Source organism: Oncorhynchus clarkii, chromosome 32, assembly GCF_045791955.1.
Source record: "Oncorhynchus clarkii lewisi isolate Uvic-CL-2024 chromosome 32, UVic_Ocla_1.0, whole genome shotgun sequence".
Taxonomy (NCBI): Eukaryota; Metazoa; Chordata; class Actinopteri; order Salmoniformes; family Salmonidae; genus Oncorhynchus; species Oncorhynchus clarkii.
This window is the reverse complement of record NC_092178.1, coordinates 23,897,424-23,909,273: the sequence shown is the minus strand read 5'-3', so window position 1 is coordinate 23,909,273 and position 11,850 is coordinate 23,897,424. Positions and strand designations below refer to the sequence as shown.

Sequence of the window (11,850 nt, the reverse complement as noted above, 5' to 3'; positions counted from 1 at the left end):
ATTGGTATTTAGCCTATACAGCACATAATGTCTAGGTGTGTTGCTGATATACAGTCATTGTTCAATGGCGGTCAAACTGAAATGTGCATATGTCAGGAAGCAGATGGACAGCAACAAACAAAACAAACTAAGTAGCAGCATAAAATATGACATTTATTTAGCTAGGTCTCACACAAGACATGAAGGACACAGGCAATGTTCAAATTATCCCTCCATCCTCAGTGTTCACTTCAATTCACTGAATTGAAAGAAAATTACTTTCAGAAATATGGTGGAAACTCCTGGCCCATGCCTCCACCAATCCAATGCTTCTACGTTTGTAGTACTGAACGAGTGTACACTTCAGGAGAGAGGATATTATTTGGACACATGACAGAAGCCACATTTCATCCCATTCCTACCCGCTAGGAATGAAGTTTTTAGTAAAGTGACAAATAAATTAGGTAAATAAAACATGTACAAAGCTAATAAACTACACAGCTTTTGTATTAACAAATACACAAAAACAACCATTTACAGACATTTAATAATCAGACATGAGCAACATACCTGATCAAGGTCGTACCATTGTTTTTTTTTATTGCTACCGGGCCATACACTAGGTAGTATCTAGTAATATGCCGTACACTAGATGGTAGTAGGCCATACACTAGGTAGTATCTAGTAATATGCCGTACACTAGATGGTAGTAGGCCATACACTAGGTAGTATCTAGTAATATGCCGTACACTATATGGTAGTAGGCCATACACTAGGTAATATGCCTCACTCTAAAGGCGCATTAGATGGGCCTAGACCTTGCTGTACAGCGGCTACAATAGTCATCCCATAGGATGGGACACACTGAAACCAGAGGGGTGTATGATGACACCAAAAAGCAGGCTCACTCATTTAGCCAGCTCACTTTGATAAACATTAAGATACATCTCTTGATTTGCTAGTCAATAAAAAATAAAATAAAAAGCTCTTAATATGGGTTGTTGGTTGTCTATGGAATGTAGAGTCATGGTGATATGAAGTCAGAATATTAATTGAAGTTGGCTGGCTAACTCATCAACCCTACTCTGTAACATCTCCCCCCTGAAGTACTTGGAACTTAGGTGCTCTTGAGGTTGAGTTCAGTTCATATGTCGTTGGACGCCGTGCCCTTGCTCTTGCGTCCTGGAAGAGGGAAGGCAGACTTGCTCTGAGGCTGTGTGAGGCGGCTGGTGAGCATGGTGAAGGGTTCGATGAGAGAGTTCCTCTCAGTGACGCTGACCTCCCAGAGCTTGACCTTCTCCCCCCGCGCCCACTGCTGCGCTGCCTCCTGCTCCACCTGACGACGCTCACGCAGGTCTGTCTTGTTCCCTAGCACGATCACCATCACCTGGAGGAAGACGGTGGAAGAGGGGACACTTCAACTAAACTCAACAACAATAGTATGAGGTTCTGGTTTGTGGACAATGTGCTTCTGCTTGCCATTTAGAGTCTACGCCGATTTAGAATAAAACCACTGTGACAACTGTTGATGTAAATAGGGCTTTATGAATACATTTGATTGATTGATTAGCTGTTTGTGACCAAAACAATAAATGAAACCTGGCTCATTTGACTAAAATGTTAAAACCACACACACTTATCAATCCTTAGGGAGAGTTTCAATCATTCACAATCCCAGTACCTCTTTCTTGTCTCTGGACTTGTCTATTTCCTTCTTGAGGACGTCCACCCTCTTAAAGGACTCCAGGCTGTCCACACTGTAGACCAGCACAAAGCCGTCTGCCACAGAGTAGTAGTGCTTGGGAAGGTCCAGGCCGTCGTGGAGCCCCCTGGTGTCATAGAGACGTAACTGTTCCTTTACACCACGATCCGTTTCCACCGATGCCACATACACATCCTCCTGGGTCTCAGTGGACTCTGAACCTGCAACAGACAGGAGACAGTGGATCATCCAATGGTTGTGTTCAACACAACAGTCTAGTAGGTAGTGTAGGTAGGCAGTGCTCATTCAACTCTCGGTTAAATACCGTATTTATATTCTATAGCAGGGTTATTCAACTCTTAAAAGGCGCTGCATGGCCAATCCAAATAAAATTGTATTGGTCGCATACACATACAGTGGGGCAAAAAAAGTATTTAGTCAGCCACCAATTGTGCAAGCTCTCCCACTTTAAAAGATGAGAGAGGCCTGTAATTTTCATCATAGGTACACTTCAACTATGACAGACAAAATGAGAAAAAAAATCCAGAAAATCACATTGTAGGATTTTTTATGAATTTATTTGCAAATTATGGTGGAAAATAAGTATTTGGTCACTTACAAACAAGCAAGATTTCTGGCTCTCACAGACCTGTAACTTCTTCTTTAAGAGGCTCCTCTGTCCTCCACTCATTACCTGTATTAATGGCACCTGTTTGAACTTGTTATCAGTATAAAAGACACCTGTCCACAACCTCAAACAGTCACACTCCAAACTCCACTATGACCAAGACCAAAGAGCTGTCAAAGGACACCAGAAACAAAATTGTAGACCTGCACCAGGCTGGGAAGACTGAATCTGCAATAGGTAAGCAGCTTGGTTTGAAGAAATCAACTGTGGGAGCAATTATTAGGAAATGGAAGACATACAAGACCACTGATAATCTCCCTCGATCTGGATCTCACCCTGTGGGGTCAAAATGATCACAAGAACGGTGAGCAAAAATCCCAGAACCACACGGAGGGACCTAGTGAATGACCTGCAGAGAGCTGGGACCAAAGTAACAAAGCCTACCATCAGTAACACACTACGCCGCCAGGGACTCAAATCCTGCAGTGCCAGACGTGTCCCCCTGCTTAAGCCAGTACATGTCCAGGCCCGTCTTAAGTTTGCTAGAGAGCATTTGGATGATCCAGAAGAAGATTGGGAGAATGTCATATGGTCAGATGAAACCAAAATATAACTTTTTGGTAAAAACTCAACTCGTCGTGCTTGGAGGACAAAGAATGCTGAGTTGCATCCAAAGAACACCATACCTACTGTGAAGCATGGGGGTGGAAACATCATGCTTTGGGGCTGTTTTTCTGCAAAGGGACCAGGACGACTGATCCATGTAAAGGAAATAATGAATGGGGCCATGTATCGTGAGATTTTGAGTGAAAACCTCCTTCCATCAGCAAGGGCATTGAAGATGAAACGAGGCTGGGTCTTTCAGCATGACAATGATCCCAAACACACCGCCCGGGCAACGAAGGAGTGGCTTCGTAAGAAGCATTTCAAAGTCCTGGAGTGGCCTAGCCAGTCTCTAGATCTCAACCCCATAGAAAATCTTTGGAGGGAGTTGAAAGTCCGTGTTGCCCAGCAACAGCCCCAAAACATCACTGCTCTAGAGGAGATCTGCATGGAGGAATGGGCCAAAATACCAGCAACAGTGTGTGAAAACATTGTGAAGACTTACAGAAAACGTTTGACCTCTGTCATTGCCAACAAAGGGTATATAACAAAGTATTTTGTTATTGACCAAATTCTTATTTTCCACCATAATTTGCAAATAAATTCATTAAAAATCCTACAATGTGATTTTCTGGATTTTTTTTCTTCTCATTTTGTCTGTCATAGTTGAACTGTACCTATGATGAAAATTACAGGCCTTTCTCATCTTTTTAAGTGGGAGAACTTGCACAATTGGTGGCTGACTAAATACTTTTTTGCCCCACTCTATTTAGTAGTTGTTATTGCGGGTGTAGTGAAATGCTTGTGTTCCTAGCTCCAACAGTGCAGTAATATCTAATCATTCACAACAATACACACAAATCTAAAAGTAAAACAATGGAATTAAGAAATATATCAATATTAGGGTGAGCAATGTCGGAGTGTTTGTGTGTGTATATATGTATATATGATGGAATGTATAGACACTGGACAGTATGTGGATAGAATATTTAGTATATCTGTAGAATACATAGGATAGAATAGTACACATACACCAATAGTTGAATACGATGGCATTGACTAGAATACAGTATATACATATGAAATGAGTAAAACAGTATGTAAACATTATTAAAGTGACTAGTGTTCCATCATTATTATTTTTTAGATTTTTTTTGTATTTTGCCCCCCAATTTCGTCATATCCAATTACAATCTTGTCTCATCACTGCAACTCCCCAACTGGCTCGGGAGAGGCAAAGGTCGAGTCATGCATCCTCCGATACATGACCCGCCAAACCCCGAAATCAGCCGAACCAATGTGTCGGAGGAAACACTGTTCAACTGACAACCGAAGTCAGCCTGCAGGCGCCCGGCCCACCATAAGGAGTCGCTAGAGCGTGATGAGACAAGTAAAGCCCCCCCGGGCAAACCCTCCCCTAACCCGGACGACGCTGGGCCAATTGTGCGCTGCCCTGTGGGACTCCCGGTCACGGCTGGTTGTGACACAGCCTGGGATCGAACCCGGGTATCTAGTGATGTCTTAGACCGCTGCGCCACTCGGGAGGCCAGTTTTCCATTATTAAAGTGAGTAGTGATTCCATGTCTATAGAGCAGCAGCCTCTAAGGTGCGAGGTTGAGTAACCGGGTGGTAGCCGGCTAGTGACAGTGACTAAGTTCAAGGCAGAGTACTGGGTGGAGGCCGGATAGTGATGGCTATTTAACAGCCTGATGGCCTTGAGATAGAAGCTGTTATTCAGTCTCTCGGTTCCAGCTTTGATGCACCTGTACTGACCTCGCCTCCTGGATGATAGCGGGGTGAACAGGCCGTGGCTCAGGTGGTTGATGTCCTTGATCTTTTTGGTCTTCCTGTGACATTGGGTACTGTAGGTGTCCTGGAGGGCAGGCAGTGTGATCTGTTGGGCAGACCGCACCACCCTCTAGAGAGCCCTGCAGTTGCAGGCGGTGCAGTTGCCGTACCAGGCGGTGATACAGCCTGACAGAATGCTATCAATGGTGCATCTGTAAAATTTTGTGAGGGTCTTAGGGGCCAAGCCAAATTTCTTCAGTCTCCTGAGGTTGAAGAGACGCTGTTGCGCCTTCTTCATCACACTATCTGTATGGTTGGACCATTTCAGATTGTCAGTGATGTGTACGCCGAGGAACTTGAAGCTTTTCACCTTCATGGATGGGGGTACTCCCTCTGCTGTCTCCTGAAGTCCACAATCAGCACCTTTGTTTTGTTGACGTTGAGGGAGAGTATATTTTCCTTGCACCACTTCAACAGGGCCCTCACCTCCTCCCTGTAGGCTGTCTCATCATTGTTGGTAATCAGGCCTACTACTGTTGTGTCGTCTGCAAACTTGATGATTGGGTTAGAGGCATGCATGGCCACGCAGTCAGGGGTGAACAGGGAGTATAGGAGGGGGCTGAGCATTTACCCTTATGGCACCCCTGTGTTGAAGATCAGCGTAGTGGAGGTGTTGTTGCCTACCTTCACCACCTGGAGATGGCCCGTCAGGAAGTCCAAGACCCAGTTGCACAGGGCAGGGTTCAGACCCAGGTCCCAAAGCTTAATGATGACCTTGGAGGGTGTCTTGTTTTGCACACTTTGTACAAAATAATAAAATGCAGTACTACAGGATATTTCTTAACGCAGCTCTTTATTAGCTAGCTATAACTGGCATGTTCACGTTTCGCCAACCAGGATCAAACTGACCATGACCTAACCATTTGGGTGGTCTTAACCAATCATAGCACAGTATGATATGGCGGTAAAATGCATCCAATTACAATTCAGTATGTTTACACATATGAATATTACAGAGGGTACTGTGTTGTTGAAGCCTGAGCTATAGTCAATGAACAGCAATCCGACGTCTGCATTGGCCGTGCAGCATTTACAGTGATACGGCCTCTGCAGAATTCAGGGCATTCATACTTCTTGGCTTGGAGGAGCAATGCAGAGCTGTTGTGAAGGAAGTGAATTTGTGTTTAAACAGGACCTCCCTCCCTCCCCTACCATCAGCCAATCATGTCAATGCAGAGTTATGTGGAGCCCTCTGCATTGTTACAACATTTGAGATGCGCACAGCAATGTAGTATGTAGCTCATTGGGTCACACCATCCATAAGGCTCCTCTGACCACATTTTCGGATCAAGCATAAATAGTCTCTTCATTGGCTATAAGGCCACAACAAGCCCACACCATGCTGGATGGTCTTTATCAGTTCTCTGCTTCACCCCAGATCATGGTCTTCAATTCACCTTCATATGAAGCCATGCATATACTTAGTCACAGATTTAATCTGCTAAAGTTGCATAGTGAAAGAAAAGTAGAACGCTGTCTTGCTCCAAATAACTGGACATTACAGGCTACATTTTCCAATGCAATGCTAATTCCCTTTGAACACTACAAGCACATTTTACAGTGTTCATCTCTCACAACCACAGGCAAGTTCAAGTTTACAGTCATCAACTTACCAACAGCGTGATTGCCATACAACAGCTGTTCAAGGATGGCTGTTTTTCCTACAGATGCCAAACCACACACCACAACTTTGCAACCTTTCCCCATTTCGATAACGCAAAAACCTGCAATAGCAGAAAATGAAACGTAAAATAGCTAGAAGATGAGCTGGCTAACTACTAGCGGGAAGCATCAAATATTTGCTCATTGTTCTATCTATGGAAGCATCTTCGTAAACATCGCATCCAAAGTTACATAGCTAACGTTAGCTTGATGCAATAAAATAATTACCTTGGTTTAAAAGCTGACAGAGTTTGACAAATGGAGAGATTACAATTATTATAGCAATAAACTGGGTATCTACGTAACTTTGAAGTGATTTAGCTAGCTAACGTTAGCTAAAATCACAGCATCCATTCTGTGTTTTGACAACAAGGAAATCCCAATGATTCTCTGCGCTTGTGCAGAGGCAAGGGGTGGGGGTCAAACTTTGAGGAAAAAATGCACGGTATAAATAAAATATATACATGTTATTTGTAATATGCATAGATAAATGTAAAAGAAAATGGTATATTACCAACTGCCAATGATAATGGTAAAATTGATAAAAGTGTAGTGGACCAAATTTTAACGCACAATGTACAAAAGTAGCTTATTTTCTTTCAATCTGGTGGTGATTTTCAATTCTAAAATTTAAAAAGCATCAAAATCCCAGGTTATGAAATTAGGTGAAAAGTATATGAAAAATATTAACGTCATTGGAATAAACTACAACACCCAGGCGTGTCTGACCTGAACTGTGTCACTGACGTTTTCATAAAGCATGCTGGGTACGTTTTCTCTTTCTTTCCGGCTGGTACGCCATCATGTAAGCGAGTATTTTTGTGGTTTTTCAAAATGTACAATCCATCAAAAATCAGAATTAAATCATTACCATCAGGTTGTATAGTTGTGGATTTAGTTGGTGGGGTTCGTCGTTAATAACACAGTACCTCAATTTCTACATTTGAATTGATGAAAATGTGAATATTGCATTGTGCACGGGTCTCCTATCTGTCTTCTATGTACTGCCACGGAGCGAGGTTAGAAAGTTGATAGCCATTGACATTCTGTGTTTCTAAAATGTGTGTATTTTGTGCGTTAAGAGGTTTTTCTTGTGTCTATTTGGTGTGTTTTTGTTGTCGTAAGTGATTGCCTACTATGTAGTGTTAGCCATCTATCCAGTGTGTAGGACTGTAAGCGTCGGGGCCTACTGCGAGCCTCCTGCTTCCAGGAGGCAGATTTCCAGCGGGTCCGGAATTTAACAGAAATTAGCCCAAAAGCACTTCCCCGTAGACTCCAATTTAATACCCGCTAAATGAAATGTATCCCGAAGATGTCATTCATGACTTGAATAGTTCAAGGTACATTGTAAACAAACTAAACGTGCTGGATGGCTGGCTAGGCAACTTGGCCAAATCATGGCTTTTAATGAAGATTAGCTAACTACCAAATGTTACTTGTCAGTGCCTTATTTCTCTCCAACTAACTGCCAAATCGCAACATTGAATGGTGGTCATTGGTTACATATTTCGCTTTGCCTTTTCTCACAGTTAGTCTAACATGGGAGCGTACAAATATATGCAGGAGCTATGGCGCAAGAAGCAGTCCGACGTGATGCGCTTCCTCCTGCGCGTCCGTTGCTGGCAGTACCGTCAGCTCTCTGGTCTCCACCGTGCGCCTAGACCCACCAGACCCGATAAGGCCCGCAGACTAGGGTACAAGTGCAAACAAGGTGGGTGTCTGTTCCATTCAAATCTGTTGCATGCTTGTGCTTCATAGTTGATTGTTTCTCATGTCACCTTTGCTCCTCAAGTTTGCCACATGTCTGAGGCAGGGCATAAGATGTTGTCAGATGCCAGTGTGATAAGTTAAATATGTAAAGTGTTGTAGCCCTATTGATGTGATTAGGCAGTATTCCGATCGCTTGTTTGTGCTTTCATTAATACCTGTGAGTCACTTATCCGTTTATAAGTGTTTATTCACATTAAAGGTGGACCAAGTGGTTGTGCCATTTATATTGTATTTTTATTATTTGACATGTTGCTGATCTCTTACGCCAGATTGTTATTTACATCATTGTTCTCTTCCTGACTTCTCTCCATATAACAGGCTACGTCATCTACCGTGTCCGCGTTCGCCGTGGAGGCCGCAAGCGGCCCGTGCCCAAGGGTGCCACCTACGGCAAGCCCGTCCACCATGGTGTCAACCAGATCAAGTTCGCCCGCAGCCTCCAGTCCACTGCTGAGGTAAGAGCTCCTGTACAGGTGCAGCTCCCAGGTTGTGGTCTGATTCTCATCTCACTCCCCAATGTTGTACTTGCTCACTTTGTTCTAGGACTTAAAGCATAGGATTGGTGTAAACTTGTGCTACAGTTAATTTTTCTATACAATTTTACTCCGTATTTATTTTAATTCCATGAGGGTAGTGAATGATTGCACACTTCGGGGAGGTTACTAAGAACTGCATAAGTATGTCACTGATCTGTCTTCATTTTAACACATTTATGCTCAATTCCAAATCTACCATTCCCCCTACTTCTCGGCACTTGTGCAGATATTAGTTCATAGGATAAGTACAAGTAATTTCATATTGACCCCATTGCCCCCTGATAGGCATGTTGGGATTTGCCATTTTTTTTGCTTTGTTTCTTTTCTGAAACAAGGCTCATATTCCAAACGGTACCCCTTTCTTCAACACCAATAATGCATTCTCTCAATGTGGTTAATGATGCTCAACTTTTTTTCCCCATCTTATCGACTATGGTGAAACCTGTCTGAAATAAGCCAATTTGTCTGAAACCACAGAAAATAATGCATCATTCACAAAAGTTTATTGGTTGTATTTAAAACTGTATTGGAAACTAAGTTAATAATGTTCTCTTCACATTGGATTTTGTGATTACTTTATCTTGTATATGCCTCACTCTCAAATTAATGTGACATTGGCCACTGATTTCAGATCTTTCCCATGCAGTTGATTGAAGCATACAGCTAGAATTTCTCAACGGATGGTATATAGTGTGGATGAGGTAGACAGACTTGAAGGTGCTGTAAGTGGGGATAACAACCCTACCGCCCTGGGGGGCGTGGGCAGTCTGGGGTCGGCAGTGTCATCATTAGACCAGCCCCTGGTATAACGTTCTATCTGTTGTGAAATGTTGAGTGGTTTGACCTGCTTTTATTGTGGTTGTGTAACATCTCTGCATATCAGTGATTTACATTTATACCTATGTTTCTGGATGTGACTTGTCTGACCTGTTTGGTCTTCGGTCTCCCCAACAGGAGCGTGCTGGCCGTCACTGTGGAGGCCTGAGGGTGCTGGCCTCCTACTGGGTAGGAGAGGACTCCACCTACAAGTTCTTTGAGGTGATCCTGATCGACACCTTCCACAAGACTATCAGACGCAACCCCGACACCCAATGGATCACCAGGCCTGTGCACAAGCACAGGGAGATGCGTGGCCTGACGTCCGCGGGCAAGAAGAGCCGCGGCCTGGGCAAGGGCCACAAGTTCCACCTGACCATGGGTGGTTCCCGCCGGGCAGCCTGGAAGAGACGCAATACCCTGCAGCTGCACCGCTACCGCTAGAGGGTGTCTGTACATTTAAAGAAATAAACATATGCCTTTTTATGGTGACAAATTGTTGGTCTGTGTTGTATTTGTAAGGGCTATTCATTTTGGGTGTAAGCTGCTATTTGATATCTTAGGTGAGGAAGTGATACATATAGTGGTTAGTAACTATGATAAGCAACGTTGACAAACTTGTGAAATGTGATTCATGAAAAGGCACCCTGTTAAAACAATTGACCAATATGACTGAGTTGAACCAGCATCTACAGTGCACCCATGGATTTTTGTCATTATCTAGGTTATCCCCAGGATGGGTTTACTGTGTTTTTAGGGATAATAGTAAGTGACCCTGTGAGTACTAGAGTCTAAAAATTCTCTTTAACACTGACTCTAATAATTAGCAGGTTGATGAGCTGAATCAAGTTGGTGGTAACGGGTTGGAGTGAACCTACAGAAGGGTAGCATTTCAGGAACTGTTGAAGATTCCTGATCTAGAGGTTAAAGAAGTGGGACAGCATCTGGAGGGTGGTTGGTTCAAGTCCCAGGTCAGAAGGGAAAATGTATTTTCAAAGATTAAAAAGTATAGTTGCCTTCTCATTGAATAAAATATATTTTTCACTCAATTGACATATGGGCTAAATGTCAGTTTAATTCATCTAAACTGGAAGAAATTTCATGTTTTAAAGATAACGCCTTAATATCATAAATTGCTCAACGTTAAGCACAGGTTTTCAGATAAATGGTAAAGTAACATGATGTGAAGCACTGCCCTCTTCCCCTAACCTGTTGCACCACTACTCAGTTCAACATAAAGACGCAAGCTTCAAAGACAACACTGTTTGAAAGGACTCAAACTAGAGCAGCAAGGGTCTTGAATTGGAGAACTATGTGGTTATTTATAGAACTTTCTCACATTTCTCCCTGCCTTTTTTTAAAACCTTTATTTAACTAGGCAAGTCAGTTAAAAACCAATTCTTAATTACAATGACGGCCAAACCCGGACAACGCTCGACCAATTGTGTGCTGCCCTATGGCACTTCCAAACCCATCAAGGCAGCTTGATACCGGGAGGTGGTGGTTTGCATGTCTGTCAGGCAACTGAGTGAAGCAGGGAATCTACAAAGCTGTCGTATTTGAAGTGAACTTCCATTGTCCTCTTGAGTTGTTGAAAAATCCTTGTTTTACTTCTCTTCAAATTTGCTCCTCGTTATTGCGCTGACCTTGGTTGAAAAGGTAGACACCTTATTCTTGTTGAACAATATGACAAGAAAGTGGGAGATCTAGTGAAACGGCTCATGTCAGAGTCAGTTTGACCTGTTCTGGGACAGAGGGTGCTGATGGAGAAATGATGTGGTTCATCCCATTTCAACCAAGGTGCATGGATTCAGGAACAAAGTGTGTGAAGATATGAGAGGTTTTCAACAACCCTTTGGGTTCCATTTGTCCCTTGCGTGGTTGAACATAATACCTCCAATATATCCAGAGGATGCTGCAGTAAAGTCAACCAGCTACTCAATGTCCTGATAAACAACTACTTCATTATTTTCCTCCTTGGTTAGCTATGTGAAAACACTAGTGTACTTATCTGTGATTGCTGTGCTTTGCTACATGTGACATCTACTTTGCTGCATGTGTTTTGAATGCAAATGCAGACCTACACCCAGATATCTACATTTTGCCCTCCTTCCTGAGTAAAGAACCAAGCTGTTACCTGTGTGTGTGTCATTCTGCATGTGTCGGCCCTCATGTTTCCTCCCCTCTCTGTGGCCTCTGCCTCACCTCTTGGACAGGAGGACCACTTTTCTCCTAACATGCCCTATCTGGGAGCACAGTGAGATTGTAGGTTACCGAAGAGACTGTTAGAATAGTTGTTACAGTAT

At 43.1% G+C, this 11,850-nt stretch overlaps 2 protein-coding genes and 1 non-coding gene across 4 annotated transcripts; 2 read left to right on the top strand and 1 right to left on the bottom strand.

Moving 5' to 3' along the window:
• Positions 1 to 134: 134 nt before the first annotated feature.
• Positions 135 to 6,792, bottom strand: LOC139391890 (NF-kappa-B inhibitor-interacting Ras-like protein 1). 2 transcript variants are annotated; one of them, XM_071139506.1, is made up of 4 exons: positions 6,651 to 6,792; positions 6,374 to 6,484; positions 1,661 to 1,902; positions 135 to 1,366 (listed from the first exon to the last, which is right to left on the bottom strand). In XM_071139506.1, the coding sequence occupies exons 2-4, from the start codon at positions 6,465 to 6,467 to the stop codon at positions 1,124 to 1,126; spliced, it is 579 nt and encodes a 192-aa protein (XP_070995607.1). In that variant the 5' UTR covers positions 6,468 to 6,484; positions 6,651 to 6,792; the 3' UTR covers positions 135 to 1,123. The 2 variants fall into 2 exon arrangements, with proteins under 2 accessions (XP_070995607.1, XP_070995608.1); XM_071139507.1 differs by having other exon boundaries at positions 6,374 to 6,696.
• Positions 6,793 to 7,194: 402 nt separating this feature from the next.
• On the top strand, positions 7,195 to 10,040 carry LOC139392154 (large ribosomal subunit protein eL15-like). The gene is made up of 4 exons (XM_071139923.1): positions 7,195 to 7,227; positions 7,952 to 8,133; positions 8,511 to 8,647; positions 9,683 to 10,040. Exons 2-4 carry the CDS (start codon positions 7,962 to 7,964, stop codon positions 9,986 to 9,988), a joined length of 615 nt encoding a protein of 204 aa, XP_070996024.1. The 5' UTR covers positions 7,195 to 7,227; positions 7,952 to 7,961; the 3' UTR covers positions 9,989 to 10,040.
• On the top strand, positions 9,116 to 9,206 carry LOC139392478 (small nucleolar SNORD12/SNORD106). The gene has a single exon (XR_011629689.1). It is a non-coding gene; the product is annotated as a small nucleolar SNORD12/SNORD106 (small nucleolar RNA).
• Positions 10,041 to 11,850: the final 1,810 nt, after the last annotated feature.

Excerpts from the sequence above, each read along its gene's own strand:
- LOC139391890 (XM_071139506.1), bottom strand. The coding sequence starts at position 6,467 with ATGGGGAAAGGTTGCAAAGTTGTGGTGTGTGGTTTGGCATCTGTAGGA. Across the intron at positions 1,903-6,373 it reads GTATGGCAATCACGCTGTTG|GTTCAGAGTCCACTGAGACC; the intron begins GTAAGTTGATGA and ends TGTCTGTTGCAG. Across the intron at positions 1,367-1,660 it reads AGTCCAGAGACAAGAAAGAG|GTGATGGTGATCGTGCTAGG; the intron begins GTACTGGGATTG and ends GTCTTCCTCCAG.
- LOC139392154 (XM_071139923.1), top strand. The coding sequence starts at position 7,962 with ATGGGAGCGTACAAATATATGCAGGAGCTATGGCGCAAGAAGCAGTCC. Across the intron at positions 8,134-8,510 it reads AGGGTACAAGTGCAAACAAG|GCTACGTCATCTACCGTGTC; the intron begins GTGGGTGTCTGT and ends TCCATATAACAG. Across the intron at positions 8,648-9,682 it reads GCCTCCAGTCCACTGCTGAG|GAGCGTGCTGGCCGTCACTG; the intron begins GTAAGAGCTCCT and ends TCTCCCCAACAG.